This window comes from Diorhabda carinulata, chromosome 2 (genome assembly GCF_026250575.1).
Source record: "Diorhabda carinulata isolate Delta chromosome 2, icDioCari1.1, whole genome shotgun sequence".
NCBI lineage: Eukaryota > Metazoa > Arthropoda > Insecta > Coleoptera > Chrysomelidae > Diorhabda > Diorhabda carinulata.
The window spans coordinates 34763585-34785997 of NC_079461.1; the positions used below are offsets into that span (position 1 = coordinate 34763585).

The following is a 22413-nucleotide window of genomic DNA, read 5'->3' on the forward strand; positions in this document are numbered from 1 at the left end:
TTAAAGTGGCTGCCACCTGCCACCAACGAATTTCTGTAGTAAATTTTTAACATTTGCAGACGTTGTTCGTTCGAAAATTTCACCATGATGAAAAGGTTGTGTCTACTGAATACACTGACAGTTTTCTTCCTATTGGAAGACCTTAAGTTATTCCTGAACTCCTGTCTAACGCGCGTTTCGATAACCAAGTTATCGTTTTCAGAGAAGTCGAAACGCGCGTCAGACAGTGTAATTGTGAGCGTTGGTGTAGTGCTAGATATAAATAGTGTGTTCAATATGAACATCACCAACAGTTCCAGAAATTCCAACTTAGACGAAAGTCATCGACCCAAAATATCTATTGCTTGCAAAAACATTTAAATCGTAGTATTGCGGTCCAAGAATACTTGACTTCATATAGTAAATAGGCGAAACTTATTTATAGTTGATCCAAAATTTTCCTCCATCATTCCGATTGAGATTGGTACATTGGTTTATGCAAGAGCACCACGTCATTTTAGTGTCAATGTACAAGACTTTTTGAACCGCCAATATCCAAATAAGTGAATTGGAATAATCGTCCTCAAGATCGGCCTTCCCGTTCACCAGACCTCAATAAATGTGGTTTCTGTGAAGGAGCGTTAAAGAAGTCTAGTTTTTTTAAGTTGATTCCCGTGAAAAATTTTGGAATCACATTACAGCTGATTCCAAGTTTGTAATCATTTTTGGCAAGTTCTCAAATTATAGATGTTCATGTGTTTAAATTGTTCTGAAGACAAAAGTCTTGTAAGTATATAATTTTGTACTTTATACAACTTATTCCAAAAAAATCTAATACATAAATCTGTAAACCGAAGTCTTGCTCTTGAGGTCGATTCGTTTAAAACACATTTTATAGATACCAGCGGAATAAAAATTTTTGGTAATTATTTAGAATTTGGGCTCCGGGCAAAAATCGTTCCACAAAATGTTTTCACGCATTTGGGATTGTTTCTGTGGGTACAAATAGTAAATTTAAGGCGGGGGAAATATATTATTTCCATTTATGTTAGAAATTACATGGTACAACTTACGTATGATAAATCAATGAAACCTAACCTAACGTCTAAAACCTAATGTGTAAAATAATGGAAATAATATGTCTCCCCAGCCTCAAATTTACCATTTGTACCCACAGAAACAACCCCAAATGCGTGAAAACATTTTGTGGAACGATTTTTGCCCGGAGCTCCAATTCTAAATAATTTTTTGATGACTGCCCACAGTGTTATAATCCCAGATACATGATATTTGAAAAAAAAATTTGCATCTCCTTGATGGAGACGGTTACTATTTCTTATAAAAAATATTTGCCGAATTCCATAGATGAATAATTACCACTACTTCACGCATTCCACCTTGCGAAGTGGACACACGCGAAAATAACCAACTGGTACTTGTTTTTCTTTCAGTACTCCTTCAGTCGCCGGACGACGTTACTCAAGACGCAAGTGGTAGACGGTACGTAAACGGAACCAAAGCCGCTGTGATAGAGCACTGGCTGTAACACACTCGGGCGTGTCGGTGTCTTCACCTAGAGCCCGAAGGTACGAAATACCGATACGGAGATCATCTTCACAGAACAATACGTAGAAAGAGAGAGAGAGAGAAAGAGGTTGACCCCAAAGTTTATTTGACATAAGCACGTTTGTGACCTTTAGTTTTGTTAAAAGATTATGGTGTTTGTTGGGTTTGTGTTCAGGTGAATTGGAATGGGTAGTGATTAGTGATTATTTCGCGTTCGACTTTTGGAAATCGTATTATTTAAGTGAGTAATAACACAAATAATTAAGAAGGAAATTAATTTTTGTAAAATTTAACAAAGTTTGACGGTTAAATAATGAGAATTAAAAAGTTTAAAAATTGTTTGAAATACTGTATAAAACTATCTAAGGCTTCTATACACGGTGGTTACAAATTTTGGGAACAAAAATAATAAATTTTAATAAACGTTCTTAAATTACATGGTGACTTCGCTTTTTTTATCATTTTTTTTTTTCAGTAAAACCATAGGTAAACATTATTGGAAAGTAAAAATACCGTTATGTAGGTATTAAATACAGAGTAGTATGTAAACATCTGTTCAAAAGTTTTAAATTTATTCTTCAAAACTATATTATATTAGAAATTGGTTTTTGACCAAACAGGGGTGGACTAAAATGAAATTGTTTCACAAATATACGAACACACTATACAACGATTGTCTAATAAATTTTTGACCAAAGTAAGATATTTTTTCCATAATCATTTTTATTTTCCAATATAAGCGTTGTTTCGTCTGATGAAACTCAAACTTTAAAATTAAGAAAAGTCGCTGGTGGCCAGATGGTGTGAAAACGTTGGGTGGTCAGCTAACTCGAAATAAAACTCGTGACTTATGATCACGGGGATCACCGAACTACGGTGCATTGTCCCAATGGAAAAGCACTTTCTTTTTCTACAAATGCGGTCGATTTTTTGAAATTTCTCTCTACAGTTTATCATTTTATCTCTTTGAAGTCACAATCCCATTTTCGGAGAACGTTCACCCTTTGCAATCAACTGTCTTGTTTGTTTTAGACGCAAAAAACCAAAAGCATTTGGGTTAATAAGGCCTGTCAAATGCTTGGTTTTGGTTCAAAGTAAAGCATGCATAATTTTTCAGTCAGTGTGTGGCAAAAACGTTCTGTTGAAGCAGTTTTCGTAGTTTCGAACGTTTGTCATTCGAATTCAGCTGCCAAAAATTTTCCAGTCGTACATGAAAGTTCAAAAATTTCAGAAAAATCTAGAAAAGTCGGAAACTTGTCAAGAGAACCCAATAAAATTTGACGAGTTAATCAATTTAACAAGAAAAAATTTGACTTCTGAGTTTCCCGATAGGGTCAAGTGAATCAGTCAAGTCTCTACAACCAAAAGCTCCCAAAATATAACCCCTGCTCGTTTTTCCTATAGTTCCCATATTTTTTTGTTGATCTATCTTATTCCATGTTGTTAAATATCCAAACAAGACCCTTTTATTAATTTTTTCTTTGAATGTTTCTTGTAGTAAATTGTCCTAAGTACTTCATCTTCAAGATATTTGATCATTTCTGGATCTCCGTATTTCCTCTTTGACTTCTTCATTCCCGATTTCTTCCACATTTATATTTTCTTTTTCTTCTTTTCTGCCATTAGTAGTAGAATTTTCCTTCAGGTTTTATCCTTAGTTTGTTTTCTATATATTTGATTCGTCTTATCTCCTTCATTTTCTTTCCTCCCAATGTTTTTATGCTATGCCAGAACTTTTTGTTGTTACATTCATATTTTTCGTTCATTTATTTTGCTGGTGAATCGGTTCACCAGGTTGCAAAAAAAATTTATATTTCTCTATGTGTTTCACTGATTTCTATTCCTCTATGCCAAACAATAACCGATTTAGAATAATCAAAAAATTCTATCTGCAGGGGAAAAAAAGAATTTGGTTGTGACAGGGTCCCAACTGATTAATTTTGACATTTTACTTGTCAGTGAAGGTTTTAATCAGCCTAAAAGTGATCTATACAATAAATTCGAAACTACCGAGAAAACTAGTACATTATCTGCAGATTACCACGTAAAAACTTGTATTTTGGTATCCTGAAACTATTCTCAAAATTCACTTATAATTGGATGATCGCAAGTTTTAAAGTCAGTGGTCAAAGTTCAAATTTTTTTTTACATTTTTTAAAAATATCTTGTTTTCTATGGGTTTTACGCTATTTGTAGTTATAATCACTATTGTAGAGAATTGAATTCTCTACAACTTTTGTCTTTAACATTTTTTTATATCTTAATGTGTTTTCGAGATAAAGAACGTAGAGCGCGCGGTCAGAGAATTATCTGAGGTCAACTGATAGTCCCGATCAAAAACTCGAAGTATTGAGGTTAAAATTTATTGCTAATTATATAATTATCATTTTTTATCAACTATTTTTTGTATGTAACTTCTATAACCATACTGAGTACAACATTTTATCGGAAAAATGTAATTTCTTCAATTTTGAAACATCGTATCTCATTAACTACGAATTTTAAAGATAATTTGCGAGAATTACTACTTAAATTTTGAGATATGGCAACACTGTCAAATCTGACATTGACAGAACGTGTTGTCATACGAATGCTATTTGACTTGTAAAAAAAATGAAATTAAATGGTTTTCTGTGACTTTCGAGGAATATTAAACCAATTGTAGTGAGCTGATCGACTTTTGGTGATGAAGCACCATCTCGTGCTTCACGTGTTTCACTAATTGTCTGAATTCAATCGTGGTCATACTTCGCTACAAGATGAATTTCATGAAGATCGTCAGAAATCGGCTGTTGTGCCAGAAAATATCGATGCTGTTCGTAAACAAACAAAATCTTTTTTGAATAGTCAAAACATCGAATTGATCCGTCGTACAGTCCACGTTTGACAAAAAGAAATCATCGATTTCTTTTTAAAGCCGCAGATCAAAAATAAATTGGGAGTTCAACGTTTTTCTACACCTTAAGAAGCTGTTTATGCGTTCAAATCATATGTTTCGGAATGGAAAAAATGCTTATCTTGATGGAAAATCATAAATATTTGGTTTTATATGTCTACTTCAAAACTTAAGTAGCGATCCTCGTATTATTAAGGAGTTGTTCGCTGAATTACTATTTCATCTTCAATGTTTGAATGATGTTTCTTCAAATTATCTATCGAACTGATGCTGCCACTGGTTGTATGTATATTATATGAAGTCAATGCCCTAAGAATAATGTTATTTGCAAAACGGCGGTAAGATAACTGCAAAATTTAATCCGTACAATGAATAAGAGAAAATGGAATTATTCAATTGGTTATTTCAAAATGTTTGGCGTTTCGCCACAATTCAATTAAAGAATTAAAGTTTGAATTTGAGAAATTCTTCAACATAACAGTACATGGGAACCTACATACAAGACAAAATGATTGTTTTGTGTTATGTTTCAATTGTGTGCGAAAGTAGGTTTTCCCTCGATTTGCATGTAACGTAATAATTTTATCTCGGATCAAAATATTATCTGAAAATGTCATTTGGAGTAACTATTCGTTTTTAGCTAATGAAATATTAGTTTTATGGGAACCGAAATTGAATTACGTTTCTATAAAAAACGTCAACTTTATTTACATACAAACTGTAAAATAATGTTTATTTAGAACCGTAGAAAAATTATTTCTCTATTCAGGGGCCTAATACAAAACAACAATTAAGAAACATTATCCGCTTTAAAAATTTTTTATTCGTAAAATTATCCGCCGGGAAAGTATACTACTTTGTTTGATTGTAATTTTTGATTAAATGAAAGAGAATGGATCTTATATTAGTGCGAGCCCTTTTGAAAACATTTTTCATTACATTCTCACACATTTCACGCGGTATTTCATTAATTTCACCACGAATATTTTGTTTGAGTTGCTCCAGCGTTTCTGGTTTGTTGGCATAAACTTTGCTTTTCAGATATCCCCACAAAAAAAAGGTCGGGGCAATCAAATCAGGCGACCGTGGAGGCCAATCAACATCACCATTTCTTGAAATAACTTGTTGTGTAATGAGGTCTCGCTGTATGCGATGTGGCACCGTCTTGTTGTAACCACATGTTAATCAAGTCGAAAATATTCAGTCGTGGCGTTAAAAAGTTTTCAATCATAACCCCCATCGACAGTTACCGTTCAGTTGCAAAGAAGTAAGGTCCAATGATTCCTCCTGACCAAATTGCACACCAGATTGTCACTTTTAATGGATGCAAATATGATGACTGACGAAGAATTAAAGGGTTTTCCAAAATTGAGGTCAAAGTTGTTCTTTGAAGACCAAGCTTCTGAGCACGGCGTCGAATCTTCTAAATCATTCACTACACGATAAATATTGACACATTGTTTGTCCCAAAAATTTCTCATCGTCACAGTAATCGATAATAATAACGAATATTTTTCCATAATAAATTTGCCACGTTTCTACTTCACGACTGCCAAATATGAGCTGTCGACACTAATGTTTACCAAAATGGCGGCAAAACAAAGTACTATACCTTCCCGGCGGACATTCGGTATAAATGATGGATATTAATAATTAAAAAAGTAAATTGACTTTATGGCTTATGAAAATAAAATTCCCGCAAGACGATCTGTCGGCTGAAAAAAAAAATGTCACGTATTTATTTCCTGTTGTGAAGCACCAAGTCTTGTTTGATACGTGCATATCCTGCAGAGGGGCATGACTTAAATAATCAACACCGAATAATAGGAATTAATTCTTCGATCATGACACGACGAAAAAACTTATAATAACATTATTGTGATGAAGTTTTATCTAAAGATATAATGATGAATATTGATGATAAGGTTGACAATGCTTCATAGCAATATTAGACAGTGTCAATGAGTTCGATACCCTTTTTATAATAAGAATCGTCAAATCTTTGACCACCGAATCATCTGTTCATTTCTAGGTATAGAAATTTATCCAAGGGTGTTAAATCTAGCGAATAGGGTGGTTGAAGTTGCAATTCAAACTGTAACTCCTTAATTTTTGCCATTTTATTAATGGATGTTTGAGCTGGTGCATTTTGTCTTGATGTAACAACACTTTCTTCTTAACCAAATGCGACGTTTTGGCTTGATTTATTCGCTCAAACGTTGCAATAATATACTCCGGCTATACATTTTTCTTGTTCAAGATAATCAATGAAAATTATTCAAAGCAAATCACGAAAAACCGATGCCATGCAGATGGAACGGCTTTTGCCTTCTTTGGAGCCGGTTCTTCGCTTTCAGTCCAAGTGATGAACCCACGTTACATCCATGGTTAAGAAATGGCTTTATTTCCGTGAAACATTGCCAAATATTGGAATGGAAACATCTTCAGGACGATGTTTTTGTTCCATTGTGAGCAACCCATCTTGCACACAGCTTTCTAAGTACAAATTTTCAGTTAATATTCGGTGTATCGCACTTTTTGGAATGCCTATTACGTTTCATAGCTCGCGTACTTTCCGGCAATAATATATTTCTAAATACTGCACCATATTTAAGTAGTTAGCTATCTTAGAGTAATGTATAAATCAATATTTAAGAAAAAACGAGATATTTTCCAAAATATTTTTTGCCGTCGTGTATATGAATACCGTAAATTGTTGCGTAAGATATATTATTAACTTGATCAAATACCTATTTAATAGAAAGTAATCTAGCTTATAAAAGTACACTGGTTGACCTGCTTTTTGCACCTACTTAACAGATCTACTAATAAAAAAATAAAAATCGTACCAAGTCGGTTGTAAATAAAATTGGTTCTGTAAATGTTTTCTCGCGGGTTACAAATTATATTTTTTTTTTATAACATGTGGTTTCGGTCGAGAGAAAATAAGTCGTTAATTTTTTTGTCGAGTGAAACATAGAAAATACGAGTATAGTCGAAACAATTAAGTTATATCTTCAAGCTGTTTTTTCTTTCTTCTTTCCAGTTTTTCTGTCTGTTTTTCTAGTTTTATTTTTTTTCAGTTTCCAGCTAATCTTGTAATTTTTTATCTTTTGTTCCGGGCCATATCTTCCTCATAGAGAGTATCATAGATTTTGGAATATCTTCGGACTGTAAGTGATTTTTCTTATAAATTTTCAACCAAAATCTCCTTATTGACAGAAAATCCCGTCTCTATTGTCTTCGGGATTGCTTTTTTTACTACAATTACTATTTTCGATCATTTTCATCCAAAAATCATCTACTCCATCACATCTGGAATAGTTTTTTGTCTTATTTAGAATTATCTGATTCGTCAGAATCGCGCTGTCTTCCAGTCTAGTGGCGTTACATCTTTTTGCAGTCAACCAAATGTCAAATGCTTCAGAAATCAGTTGAACAAATTGTTGTGGATCGTTGCCATTCATATTGGGATTAAGGAAACTTATTGCTTTAGTTAATTTGAATGTTAATGGGCAATTTTCCAAAAGTTTAAGAACCGTATACATCAAACAGTTTCTATAATCTTTTTGGTATCTTTTTCTTTGTCTATTTTATACACAGAGTGTTGTCTGATATTTCTTTGCAAATCACTATTCATTATATTTTTCTTTCTGATGTGAAGCTAAGCTTTTAATCGAGAAAAACCATTTTATAAGCCGCTGAAATTGACATCGAAAATCGTAATTCGAGGTGTGTAACTCAGTACCTCAAGTATTGTTCGTAGGCCATTTCAATCAATATTCAAAAAAAAACGATGTTTTTTTTATATGTTTTAAGCAACTTTTGAAAAATTGTTGACTATGATTTTTCCATTTAAATACAGGATATATGTAAAAATGTCTGTTTGTGGTGTGTTTTATATGTTTCCAAACAAATTTTAAATGTGTTAACGAAACAACCTTGACCTACAATACCTAAAAACTGTCACATATTATTGGGTCATTTACCTTAATCGCACTTCTTAAATAAATAAAACAAATTGATAGCTTAAACCAAATCAAAGCATCACTTTTACAACTGAATTTTTTAAAAAACAACATGAGACTGTAAAAGCTTCAGGGGAATCCCAAAACAGGTTTCAATATCAAGCGTTGATAGATTGTGTTAGAGTTAGACAACCATATATACATAAGCCCCTATGAGTGCAGTTACGAGGGAGGTTCAACATGTTGGTTTGAAGAGATTTTCGGAAGATTTGTGAGCTATACCAACATCAATTTACTATATCTGGTTGGATCACTGAAAATTACTAAAACTTTCCGGTTTATTAGAGTATCACGAGATTTTTTTCTGGTTCTGGGATAATTCTGTCGTTTTTCCCGGTTTTCGAGGCCCCTGTTATAGTAGTCATTAGTTTCTTCAAAATGTTATTAATTATTTATATTAAAAATCCATGCAGTACTTCGAAACCTTTCTAAATATCATAGAATCATCTACAGTCACATCATTAGTTAGTTAGTTAGCCAGAGCTGGGAGACTTTTGAATGGTGATGTTTTTAAATATATCCTGTTAGTTGTTTGTAACATTTTACGTTAAAATATACGATTTATATTTGCGAGAGAATGTCAAGGAGGAATACCATCTTTAATTCATTTATTAAATGACATTCCAAACATATCGTAGTATTTAGTCACGTTTACCTTCGTCAAAAAGAGAAGGTTAATGTTTTCAAATAGAAGTTTAACAAATTAACGATGATATTTTCTGAGCGGACGAACTACCGACTATATACGGGAAATTAAAATAAGATCCAGTTGTAGGTATCATGTAATCGAAGTTAAAGGGTTTGAGGTTGAAAAGAAAAATCATTCTATACTTCATTGTTAACAAAAAGATATTAAATTGATAGATGAAAACGAAACAAAAGATTTATTTTCAATAGAGGCTCAAAATTTAACAATATCTAGAAGCAAATTACCAATACTCGGGAATTTATCTACTGCAATACGATTTCCACTTCAAAACTTCATTTCTGGTCTCAATTATGGAGATATTACAGATAGAAGAAACAACATTTAGGCATCCAAAAACCAAGTGTTTTCACTAAAACCAATAGGAATGATTTTTGGTATACAAGCAGTTTTTTTCTTCTTAAAGCGTGTCGTATCAAGTTCCCTTGACGTTGGCGATCAGCATGGCAAAACTCTATCTTGAGCTAGTCTAAATAACTGTTCTGCTTCTCTTATCCCAGTCCATTCTTCAATCAGGATGCTGGTTTTCTTCCAATTCCTCTACGACCTTCAACTTTACCCATCATAATCAATATTAAACCGGCATTATATGTCCCAAATAAGCTATTTTCCTGCATTTAATGTTATCCACCAACTCACGAATAACATTTGCTCTGTTAAGCATCAATTGTTTGCACATTTCAAAAGCCCCTAAAACGATTAATGGTAGATATTTTCAAAGTCCAAGCTTCGACACCATATGTAACATTTGATCATCCGTTTCCGGAGTTGAAATTTTAAATTTTCATTAGAGAAGAGTGATCTTCTAAAAATCGTTGTACGAACTACCTCAATTCAACATTTTATTTCTTTAACGGGATCCAGTTGTTCAGTGATGTAGCAACCAAGATATTTGAAACTGGACACTCTTTGAATCGTTTGTCCGTTTACCAGTAGCTTCGTCTCATGGTACGGCAAGCGACTGAATATTTTGTTTTAGAACAGTTGGGCCATCCGCACACGGGTCGACTCATTTTCAATTCGAGTTTGCAACTTGACTGCGCAGCGCGCAATCGGAATCGTGCAATCGGAGTTGTGCAACTGGAGTCCGCACACAGTTGGGCCAAGTATGCGGTTTCAGTTGGCAACAGAGCTCGGACATGTAGTGCTAGTTTTTGAAAATGCATTATAACAGTAGTAGAGATTACTATCAGTAATCTTTTTTTTGAATAACCAGGAAGGTGGTAGTGGTACAACACTTCATGCTTCTCCACCTCTTCAACAAAAGGAATATTGGTTGATTGAGATTGATCACTCATTTTAAATAATATAAGGCCCTCCGCACCCGTGGTCTTCTAATGTACGGCACGCAACTGAGATTGCTGGCGACTGGGAGTTAGCGTTGCGTGCAACTCAAGCGATTCACGTTGCCAACTGGATTTGAGTTGACGACTGGCGGTTGGCCCGTGTGAGGACTCCCACTGTGAAACACTGACAAGGTTGGGCGCGACTCCCGTTGACAACTCGAATTGCACGTCTCTATCTCTATCTGAGTCAAAAGATCCAGGACTAAAGTCAATCTACAAAGGGATACCCTTCGTTACGCGGCTATAGATTCTGATTAAGGATCTTCATTTGGTTAGAAAGGTTCTAACGAAACACAGATATACTTTTACGATGTCCAAACAACGTGACCAGAAGGATTTATACCCAGCAACTAACCCATTACTAATCGAAATCTTTCAGGGGGAAAGGAAGAAGGTCCCGTTGAAATGACAAAGGATGGTGGAATGTATTTCGCACCTACTCGTGGATAGGAATTCGTTTTCCTTACACCAACAGTACAATAAATTGATATTAGATAGGTACCAACCACTTCGAAATAAATGAAGCGAATGAAGTCCTGGTCTAAATTTTTCCTTTTCTGTTTCAGATAATGAAAAAGAAGGCTATAGTAATTTTGCTGTTTTCGGCTGCAGTATTCGCTATAACGACGGCGCAATGTCCTTGGCATCAAAAAGTACCAGAACTACTGTCGTCCTGTCTATGTTCGTATAATTTAGGACACGAACTATCAGTTCAATGTGACATAGTGGATTTTCCGATACTCTTATCTGCTCTTAATCGATACGCCTCATCAACCCCTCTCGATTTACTTTATATCAATAATTCTACTATCAAAGAATTGAATGACGAAATGTTCGTCAAGCTCAAAGTACAAAGTATGCAACTTTCCGGTTGTAGCATCAAAAAAATTAGCGACGATGCTTTTGCGGGGTTAGAGCAACATTTGAGAAACTTAAATTTGCAAGATAACGAATTAACCGAAGTACCAGTGAAGAGTTTGAAGAATTTAAAAAATTTATCTCTATTGGATCTTTCGCATAATAAGATCAATCGAGTTCCCTCCGGCGCGTTTGAAACATTAACAAAATTAGCAACTTTAAAATTATCAGATAACAATATAACTTTGGAAAGGGGCGCTTTAAAAGGCTTGGAAATTAGTTTGAAAAACTTGAATTTAAAAGGAACTAAACAGAAAAAAGTACCTGAAGCTATACAAGGAATGAAAACTTTAGCGTTTTTGGATTTATCTCAAAATAGCTTGAAGGAACTACCAGGACCTAACGGTGATCAAGCTTTCGAAGGCTTATCGTCTCTTACAGCCTTAAATTTAGAAAGGAATCTCATTCAAACTTTACACGAAAACGCTTTCCACGGGATAAGAAAAACATTGAGCTCTTTGAGTCTTTTGAACAACTTACTACCTGATTTTCCTACTGCTGCATTAGGTGCTTTGAAAGAATTACGTGTTTTGGATATAGGATTCAATTTATTAACGGAACTACCCGAAAATGCTTTCGGCGGAAATCCTTCTGTAACATTACTAGCTTTAGATGGGAATCCTTTAGCTACGGTACCTTTTGAAGCTTTATCGCATTTGAACAACACTTTGAGGGGATTGAGTCTTGGAGGAAGGTTTATGCATTGTGATTGCCGGTTAGCATGGGTAAGTATGTTTTTTTTTATTTTCAAAAATTGGTTTCTTTTAAGCCAATTTCTAAGAAGGTTTATCCATTTATCCATTTATTCGTTTTGTTCCTTTATTTTCTAGAATTTCTTTTTGTGTATATAAACGAGTTTGTTTAGTACAGTTAGTTTATATAATAAATAGCCAAAGGGAACAGAACAAAGTATAAAAGTAACTGAAGAACTTAAATAAATTAGTTAAGTGTAGTGTAAAGTGTTTAAATAAGTTGAAAATTTAAGAGACGGTGTTTATTTATTCACTACACGATTAGAAAGAGTGTAAATAAATGAAAAAACATTACAGTATTTTTTAGATAAAGAGATTTCCAAACTTTAGAGCCGATAAATCGTTGTTTTAATCCGATTTTCTGCCAAAAGATACTTCAAATGAAATCGATTCATCACGAAAAAAAGTATTTTAGAGCTCGACATTATAAAAATAAAAATTCATGAGCGTTTGGAGCTCAAATGAAGTGATAGATTCAAATGATGGTCTGCAGAACCATCCAAAAGTTTTGGTCTATCAACCGCGATGTCTCTTGGATTTTTTCTATTCCCACAAGTTCCCTGTGCTCAATAGATCCAGTACAGCTTTACCACTATTTTCTCAGTCAACTCATTAAATGGCTTGAAGCATTTCAGTTTCAGTTTTGATTCGCAGTTCGTGTCGTGTCCTAATAACTGTATTAAAATGTTTTTTCAGATAGTTTTCAATATAAAAATAAAAAGAAAAGCTTCAATATACGTTTAGTTTTCATTTTTTTTGTGATAAAAACGAAATAAAACTGAAACAACTACATATTGAGCACTCTTGGATATTCGATTGAGTATACGGTAAAATTTTTAGGTTATAAATTGGATCCGTAATGGTGATCTTCAAGTAACAAGTAGAGAACGCAATCCACAATTTTGCGGCAGTCCACCGAGATTTCGGGATCGAACTTTCTACAACATTCAACCCGAAGAACTCGGATGTCCACTTAAAGAAAAAGCCACTACTACAACAACTATCGCAACACCTACAACTGTTTATAAGAAGAAAGAAGTCGTAGTGGAAAAACCTAAAGAACCAGTTGGAGTTGCTACGGTTGTCAGCGCCGATTTAGATGATGTGGTAACTGTTTAATTTAAACAAGGTATCTCAAAATTGACGATTAAAAGAATTAACATATAATCTTGAAGCATAGCCACGTCAATTTTGATACAACCTACGTAGAAAAAAGAAATTGAATTAAAGTTCTATTTCCAGATTCAAGCTAATCCAGATGTTCTACCACCTACATCTTCAACAACTAGAGCTCCTTCAACTAAAACCACGACCATCTTTAGTAGCACCTCTACGACAAGTAGGGTAACAAGTTCGTCTTCGACTACAGCAAGAAGTACGACACCGAAACAATCGATTCCTCATTGGAAGAACCCTCAGAAGACACCTACGGTATTAGCGTATCCTGCAAGAGGTAAAGAGGATACAAAGGAAGTGATTGTGAAAAACGCTTTTAGACAAGACAACTCTGTTATAATACAATGGAGTTCTAATACGGCCAACATACTCGGTTTTAGGGTTGTATATAGGTTGTTTGGAGATAAAAGTTTTAAACAAGGACCTCCTTTAGAAGCCAGCGAAAGGGAGTTCAAAATCAAGAACGTTCCATCACAGGTATGTACAACGACGAGGAATTATTCTCATATTTCATTCGTGTGCATTGTAAGTACTTCAAATTGTTCTTTTATCTTACCAAGAGGTATTACAGCCCTACATGAGCCTTGCCCTACTCAATTAAGGACCTGTAGTTCGCGTAGTTCGGAAATCGTAGGTGACTTTGTTCAACCATTTTCTTCTAGTATTGGATACTTCAGCTTTCGCAACTTTTTTTGGCATTAGGGAATCTTCTATGTTGAAGATGTCCAGGAACCTTCGAGTTCTGATGACACGAGCGATGTCTTGGTTTTGTATTCTTCAGTCGGCTACCATTTTCTTATTTTTTCTTTGTAGTAATCTGTCAGAAACCACGTTTCATCACAATATGAGACAATTTGGCGAATAAGCGTTTTGTAGATATGCATTTTGTCATCTTCAGTAGACTCAGATTTGCGTATTAGTCCCTTAATTCGGCTTGTATTCCCTCCTTGTTTGGATATTGAACAGTTTGCATTGTTATCTATCACGTATCTCGCTCTTTATTGATCTTGAATGGTCACTTAGTTGAATGTCTATTTTATCTACAGCTCTTCCATAGACATTATTATCAAATTTATCAGCCTTCTAGGTATTTCCAGGTCGCTATCACTTTGTATATATATACGACTTCGTAAACTGAATCAAAACTGGATAAATATACGTCCAAACGAAGATTTCCAAGTCGCTATTGAAGACTTGAAGACTTCCTGGTTTGGTTGAGAATATGGCAATGCGTCGGCCCATTCCTCATTGATGTAACAGAGCATTTCAACGATGCCGCACCCCGATTTTGCCGCTCTTTCCTCATATCCAAAGAAACTTCATCATGACGGCGTAGAAGAAATCATAGAAGCTGATTTTAAACCAGTTAGCTTCAGATGATTACCAAGGATGATTTAAACATTGGAATCATTGTTTTTTACTGCTGACTTGTATCGATATGATTTTGTTGATCGTATTAAATTGTCGGTTCATCAATTAGAAAATACCAGATTATAACAATCTATGTGAAGCGTATAATGAATAAATACATTTAATATGGGTTCTGAGAAATCTAGAGCATAACGTACATATATATCATTATTTAGATTACTCTACACAGGTTTACCTTTCACGTAGAATAGGTATGATAATTCCATTATCAAATGCAATAGAAATCGAAAGCTAGCACGTTTACTACGCGTATATTTATGTGGGCAGATCAACGAAATGTAATTTCAATTTATTAAAAAGACGAATTGTAAGGTTGAACGCATTGTATTGGTCCTAACAATCAGAATTTAAAGAAAAATTATAGCAGTTATGTCTAAAAATAGAAAAATATGTAGTTTCCGGTAACCTATACCACAACTGAATGGTGGTATACAAAAAAACTACCCTTGTTATTGAAGCTTTATACAACTGAATGGGCGGAGGAACCAACCCTAAATGATAAACGATGTAGGAATCCATTGGACGACCAATCATAAGCTATGCAGCTTTCAAATGGTGACCAACAACCCCCTTTGGAAATCTTCATAGAAAGTGTAGCAATAAAGGCACAAAGAACACGAAGCCCCGCGACCTGACTGAGCATCTCGGCATTCTAATGAAATGTAAAGTGTCCATAAATATGATAACGAACATCTAACTGTGCTTGACCAAAAACTATAGATAGCAATCGACAAATGCAGACAAATAGCTCGAAAAGAGAAAATGGACAAGTAGGGGCATGAATATATGGCTCAGGAACCATCCCAATGGGATCAGAACGTTCCATTTTCCAGGCGCACAACGTAACTATCGAAAAGCAAAGATATTCATCCTATTAGATAGCAGAGCAGCCCTACAAGTACGTGAGTTGAAGCTAGTATGGTACTGCATTGAATATTTGAAGTAAACAACCAAGTTTTTCTTATATGGGTACCGGAGTACACGAAAAATGGGGAGAATTCTTTCCATAGGATCACAACATTTCAAAGGTTTCCCAAAAAGCCATAGAGTCATAGTCATAAAGAAAAATCAAAAACATTGAATTAGACCCCATGTCTGAGACAATCGAAAATATTTCTTTCCTTTTCCACCATTTGGAAAAGGTCTTTTCATTGAGCAAAGTCGAGCTGAGGAGAGTTAGTGGTGTGCTAAATGGATACTGTTCGGTGAGTTACCATCTGAAAAACATCGGAGAAGCTCCCGACAGATTCTGTAAGGAACCAACGGAAACCGACGAATCCTTTTGGGTCCGAGGCAATCCATGAACTTCTTACAAGCTCCCGACAGATTCTGCAACGAACCAAAGGACACCGACGAACCCCTTTGGGTCCGAGGCAATCCATGAACTTCTTACAAGCTCCCGACAGATTCTGCAACGAACCAAAGGACACCGACGAACCCCTTCGGGTCCGAGGCAATCCATGAACTTCTTACAAGCTCCCGACAGATTCTGCAACGAACCAAAGGACACCGACGAACCCCTTTGGGTCCGAGGCAATCCATGAACTTCTTACAAGCTCCCGACAGATTCTGCAACGAACCAAAGGACACCGACGAACCCCTATGGGTCCGAGGCAATCCATGAACTTCTTACAAGCTCCCGACAGATTCTGCAACGAACCAAAGGACACCGACGAACCCCTATGGGTCCTAGGCAATCCATAAACTTCTTACAAGCTCCCGACAGATTCTGTAAGGAACCAAAGGACACCGACGAACCCCTTTGGGTCCGAGGCAATCCATAAACTTCTTACAAGCTTGTTAAAGCCAAAAAAAGTAAGCTACTTCGCAAAGGCGTTGCTGCCAGGTTGGTAAACAGTCCGAGGTACACAATAGATAAATAGGTGTCAAAGTGTTAGCGAGGTAGATTCACGATCTTTCGCCTTAGCTCATCTAATCTAAAGCTATAAATATGTCGCTTAGACATGAATTTCTGTTGAAGTGAGGAGTTTTGTGATCTGGATAAGGAAAATTAAACGCATGCAACTGTTTTATTGTTAATGAATAGAGTTGGAAACGACAACAGTCATCGATTTAAGATAAACTATTTCTCCGTAATCTAGTAGTGGAGTTTTACAAAGAAAATACTTGGTTTTATAAGGCAAAATATGTTAAAAGAAGATGTAAGTTTTTTTGCTTATGTTGGATGTGACTTTCAAAAAAGATAAATGGGTCTGAAACAAAGTTTTTGTTTCATTTACTATTGGTATGTTTGCGTTAATAATATTAATGCCGAAATTAGTAATTACACAACGTAGTTGTTGTCTGATGCGACCAAAAATCGGTGCAAAAGATGTTATTTAGGTCGTTATTAAATCAAACCAATGGGATTTTGAAAAATAAACGTAGAATTTTGAATCATTTGCATGTGCAGTAAACTAAAGAAAATTCAACAGTTTTTTATGTCTGTTACATATAAAGAAAATAATAATGGAACTGAAATAAAAGCCATTTTTGTTGTTGAACTTAAAAGCAGAAACTTGATGTTTAGAATTTATTTATTTTTTTTACAGGAATGCATCATAGTTTGCGTCGTGTCTCTGGAAGAAATCAACGTCACTCCAGACACAGTTCCTTATACGCAATGTCGTGAAGTACGTACAGTATCATCGGCGTCTTCTAATATGGATAAAATCACCATAGCAGCAAGTGCTGCTATATGCGGTACGATAGTCGTGGCAGTTATAGTTTTTATAGCAGCTTCCAGAAGACGATCGAGGAAAATGCACGAATTACACCAACAGAAACTGGGAATGAAACACGGTATACCCATAGCTGGTTTACCTGTTAATTGTTGCACCGGTATGCCAGCTAGTCCCGGTGAACCGCTATCTTCGTTGGCTACTTTGAATGCTTTTAACGCCACAAAAGTAAGAATTGTTTCCTAATTTTTTCAATCGTTATGCGTTTTACAAAGTTTGTGGTATTTATTTCAATTCTTTTTGATGTACGACAACCGAAAATCGATTAGGAAGATCAAAATTTTTAGACAATTTCCCGTTAAATAGTAACAAAACCTTAGGACTGTCTGAAGAGGGCTAATTTAGTTTTCCAGTAGCACAAATCGGAATTTTTTGTTCGATTTATGAATGGAAATGAAAAACTGATCTTCCAAAATGTAAAATATGTTGATAGAAACTTTACTAGATCTATCTGAAACCGCAAATACCAGTATTGCAGCGCGCGACTTACGCCTCAATTAATTCATGTCGTAACTTGTTAAGACAACTCTCTAGTTCTGTGAAAAGTAAGATTCCTCTATTTTCTTTCAATCATTCTTTCTTTGTTTAGTTACGACGCGATACGGTTTTATAATAAATAGTATAGAGCTTAGAGTTATAGTAGAGCAACACCTCGAAGATGATGAGACAATCTCGTTTTCTGCATCGATACTGATGCTTAACCAACATGTTGCAGTGTGAGGTGAGACGATGATTTAACGTCCGTGTCAGATATCTACCATTTGGACACCTCTCAAACCTCAAACAACCGTAACCAACGCTTTCTCCGAAGACAATCGACTTTTGGTTTTCACTAGGTTTTCTTCATCTTTATTTCACAACCCACACTTGATTGCTCTCATTCGAAGATGTAACGATGCACCACAATGGACAATTCTATGCAAAGAAACTTCCTCTTCATTTTTAAAACGTATTCGAAGTAATCGAATGCGAATTTCAAGGAATTTTTGATCACCACTAACGAATCTAAGAAAGCAACGACATTTTTATGTATCCCAAATTATTTCTGATGATTCATAGCTGACAAGAAATTGATGAACGGTCATTAGTGACATTGGTGCATTAAATCTTCACATTTGATCATAAAAGTGTAATTTCTCCGAACAGGGCGAGCAATTTGTAGTAAATTTCGGTTAGTTTTACGTTTATAGACAAAGAAATTTATACGTTCACTCATCGTAAGGGCTACTAACTTGAACATCGAACAATCCGACAGATGTGGTTGCCTTTATCATTAAATTATCAACCCCTTCCGGAGATCCTATACACTTATACAACATGGTGTAACCGATTATCTGAAGTTAAAGTTAGAAAGTCACCCTCATACAAGAACCCTGTACGGAGTTATACAGGATATTCCGCATAAGGACCAACACAAAGCAGAGATTTGAGGCTCTATAACTTGGTATAGAGATAAATTGATTCTAATCGTCATATTTTGGACTCCTCTAAGTTGAAGATACTCTACAACTTCTTCCTCTTTCAATAAGACCAGGTCCTGTACGTTTCGGTCTCTTCTTAGATCTTCCTGATATGCTGAACTCCAGTTTTACCCACTTTCCCCATCTATCTTCTGGTATTCTTTCTACTTGATCCCTCCAGAAGCTTTTTCGTGCCCTGACCCACCTCAACACATCCCGTACGTCCAATTCTTCTCTTCTATCATTACTCCTTATTCGGTCCCTGAGGACGACTCCCTTGATGGTTCGCAGTATTTTCATCTCTGTGGTTCTCATTAATCTTTTTGTTGTTGATGTATCGGCTCTGGTTTCTGAGGCATATGTATAGTATTAGATGAATATTTGGAATGTAATTGTTTTAGGAATGGGATCAAATATCAGCTTACAGCACTCACAGTCAAAGACCGAGGATGTATACTTGCGATGCTCCCCCTTCCTTGGACGAAATGCGATCCCATTTCGGACCGAAACCTCATAAAAGATCGAACGCTGACGGACAATCACAAAATAGTTTTTCCAATCATTCCGGAAGATATCTAACGGCGAATGCATTCCCTAACAATCTGTTAGCATCGAGACAAGGTAAGGTTAGTGTGTTTCAGAAATCACTGTGGATGTTTTAAAATGATGTTTTTTTTTTTCAAGATCTACGCCAATCCCGGCAATCGTTAGCGATGCAATCGGACAGGATGTCGTCGTCTCGAGTACCTCATCCGGCTCATTCCGTAGTATCCTCCAGCAGACGATCGAGACCGAGGTCAAGGTCGCGCGATCACCAGAGACCGAGCAGTCGTTATAGTAACGCCGGTTCGACGCATACCCTTAACAATTATTGTGATAATTCGGATAATTGGACCGATCACGATATGGACATATATATGGCTAGAAATCCAACGACTAGGAACGGATTGGTGCCTCTGTGAGACTGACATGGAACGTTAAAATTTTCAATAAATGTAGGAGAAAGTTGTACAAAAAATTTGTTCTAGAATGGTTTAGAACGTTTTAAAATGTGTCCTGTATAAAAACTGTAGTTAATTACGAAAATTTTTTAATGTTACGTAATATTTTTCATTTAGGAAGTGAGGTTATGGATTGAACAACGTTTGGGAATATTCTAAAAGACTCAAATTATCATTAGAGGTATGTTACAACTTCGGTAAAGAATTAATTGCGTCCAAACAGTTTTGAGAATGTTTTGTATATTCCTATCTGTTAAGTAAAATAAATTCCTAAATCTATCGAACTGTCCATCGATTACTGATAAGAAAAAACATATATATACATTATCTGGAAGGTTCTATGATATATTCTATGATGAATAGAATAATTCTGGAATGTTTTCGAATACTCTAGCATTTTGCATAATGTTGCAATTAATAATTTTCCACTAACAATGATTATCAATGTTTGAAACGTTTTAATTCTTCAATAGGTTGTATCTCTCATTGATCACAAAAAAAATCCAACTGATATTGTGTGGGAAGTTCAAGACGAATTAAAGAAAGTTCCCAATTGTTCCCAAATTATACTTGGAACAGTAGCGAAATGTTTGAAAAAACCTTTTTTTAATTATTTTTTAATCAATCGTATTTTACTTTGATTATCTGTACAAAAAGGCATCTGGACAACACCCGGAACGTTCTAGATGATTTATAGACATCCTAAGAAACTTGTAGAAGTATTCTAAAATTCTAATCTAGAAATTATAGCAAATTAGATCCTTAAAACGTTCTGGAACAAATGTATAACGTTCTAGATTAATTCAAGAATTCCTAAAACGCTCTGGGATTAATTGGGACTGTCATAGATGAATTTAAGAATTCTTAGAACGTTCTGGAACAAATGTGTAACGTTTTAGATGAATTCGAGAACTTCTGGAACAAATGTAGAACATTCTAGATAGATTCTAGAAATTCTAGAATATTATGAAACAAATGTACAGCGTTCTAGATGTATTTAAGAATTCTGAGAACGTTCTGGAACAAATGTATAACGTTCTATATGAATTCGAGGATTGCTAGAGCAAACTGGAACAAATGAAGACGGTTCTAGATAAATTCAAAAATACTAAAACGTTCTGGAATAAATTAAGACTGTTTTAGATGAATTTAAAAATTCTTAGAACGTTCTGGAATAAATTTATAACGTTTTACATAAGCTCAAGGTTTTTAGAACAAACTGAAACAAATGAAGACAATTCTAGAAGAATTCAAGGATTTCTAGAGCAAACTGGAACAAATGAAGACATTCTTGATGAATTCAAGAATTCCTTGAACGTTCTGGAATAAATTAAGACTGTTTTAGATGAATTTAAGAATTCTTAGAACGTTCTGGAACAAATGTATAACGTTTTAGATGAATTCGAGGATTTCTAGAACAAACTGGTACAAATGGAGATATTCTAGATGAATTCAAGAAATCCTTGAACGTTCTGGAACAAACGTAGAGCGTTCTAGATGATTTCTATAACTCCTGAAATGTTCTGGAACAACATTAGGGCATTCCGGATAAATTCAAACGTTCCCAGAACGTTGAATAATAAATGTAGAACGTTCTAGATGAATTCACAAAGTTCTAGAACAAACTGAAACAAATGAAGACAATTCTAGAAGAATTCAAGAATTCCTTGAACGTTCTGGAACAAACTTGGAGGGTCTTAGATGAATTCAAGAATCCCTAAAGTGTTCTGGAATAAATTTATAACGTTTTAGATAAGCTCAAGGATTTTTAGAACAAACTGGAACAAATGAATAGATGAATTCAAGTATTCCTTCAACGTTCTGGAACAAACCTAGGACGTTCCGGATGAATTCAAATATTCGTAGGACGTTCTAGATGAATTTTCCAATTATTCAATTTCCATTTTTTATATCATAGAATGTTCTAAGAATGTTATGATGGTTCCAATTGATAATTCATCTTCCACTGATTAATTTGAGAACGTTTTGCAAGTGTTCAAATGTTTCTGATATTTATCACTCAATAACATCACCGAATAATGACTATTAAACAAGTTTGAAGATGAAAACAAATTAATTTTAAGTTTTCTAGCAAGTATTTATCTGTGTTTTACTGAATTTTTTGATAAACTAGCTTCCCAATACCTTAAAAGATCAACCAGAATATTGGAAGGATATTTGAACAAAAAATAGTGTCCAAGATATTCACAGTGGATGTGTACATATTATAAAATTAGGTATAATTAGATAATTTTCTAAAAATTCATGTTTAGGACCTTCTAGTTACACATATGTGTTATTATGTGTCACTTATTTATTATACAATTTTTTTGTAAATATATTTTTAAAAAGAATGTGTTTTTATTGAAAAAAAAATCACCTACTCACACCAACTACAATTTTAACGAGAAAA

The 22413-nt window shown here is 34.8% G+C and overlaps 2 protein-coding genes across 3 annotated transcripts in view; one reads left to right on the forward strand and one right to left on the reverse strand.

The window, feature by feature from the left end:
* LOC130903965 (rab3 GTPase-activating protein catalytic subunit) overlaps positions 1 to 22413 on the reverse strand; it is a 51369-nt gene that overhangs the window by 26449 nt on the left and 2507 nt on the right. The gene's annotated exons all lie outside the window — the stretch shown is intronic.
* On the forward strand, positions 1314 to 22351 carry LOC130903967 (leucine-rich repeat and fibronectin type III domain-containing protein 1-like protein). Of its 2 annotated transcripts, XM_057816430.1 has the most exons (8): positions 4648 to 4779; positions 10901 to 11019; positions 11088 to 12164; positions 13032 to 13298; positions 13434 to 13844; positions 17351 to 17707; positions 19401 to 19620; positions 19684 to 22351. In XM_057816430.1, exons 3-8 carry the CDS (start codon positions 11091 to 11093, stop codon positions 19959 to 19961), a joined length of 2607 nt encoding a protein of 868 aa, XP_057672413.1. In that variant the 5' UTR covers positions 4648 to 4779; positions 10901 to 11019; positions 11088 to 11090; the 3' UTR covers positions 19962 to 22351. The 2 variants fall into 2 exon arrangements, with proteins under 2 accessions (XP_057672412.1, XP_057672413.1); XM_057816429.1 differs by lacking the exons at positions 4648 to 4779; positions 10901 to 11019 and adding an exon at positions 1314 to 1786.

Excerpts from the sequence above, each read along its gene's own strand:
- LOC130903967 (XM_057816429.1), top strand. The coding sequence starts at position 11,091 with ATGAAAAAGAAGGCTATAGTAATTTTGCTGTTTTCGGCTGCAGTATTC. Across the intron at positions 13,845-17,350 it reads TCAAGAACGTTCCATCACAG|GAATGCATCATAGTTTGCGT; the intron begins GTATGTACAACG and ends TTTTTTTTACAG. Across the intron at positions 17,708-19,400 it reads ATGCTTTTAACGCCACAAAA|GAATGGGATCAAATATCAGC; the intron begins GTAAGAATTGTT and ends TAATTGTTTTAG.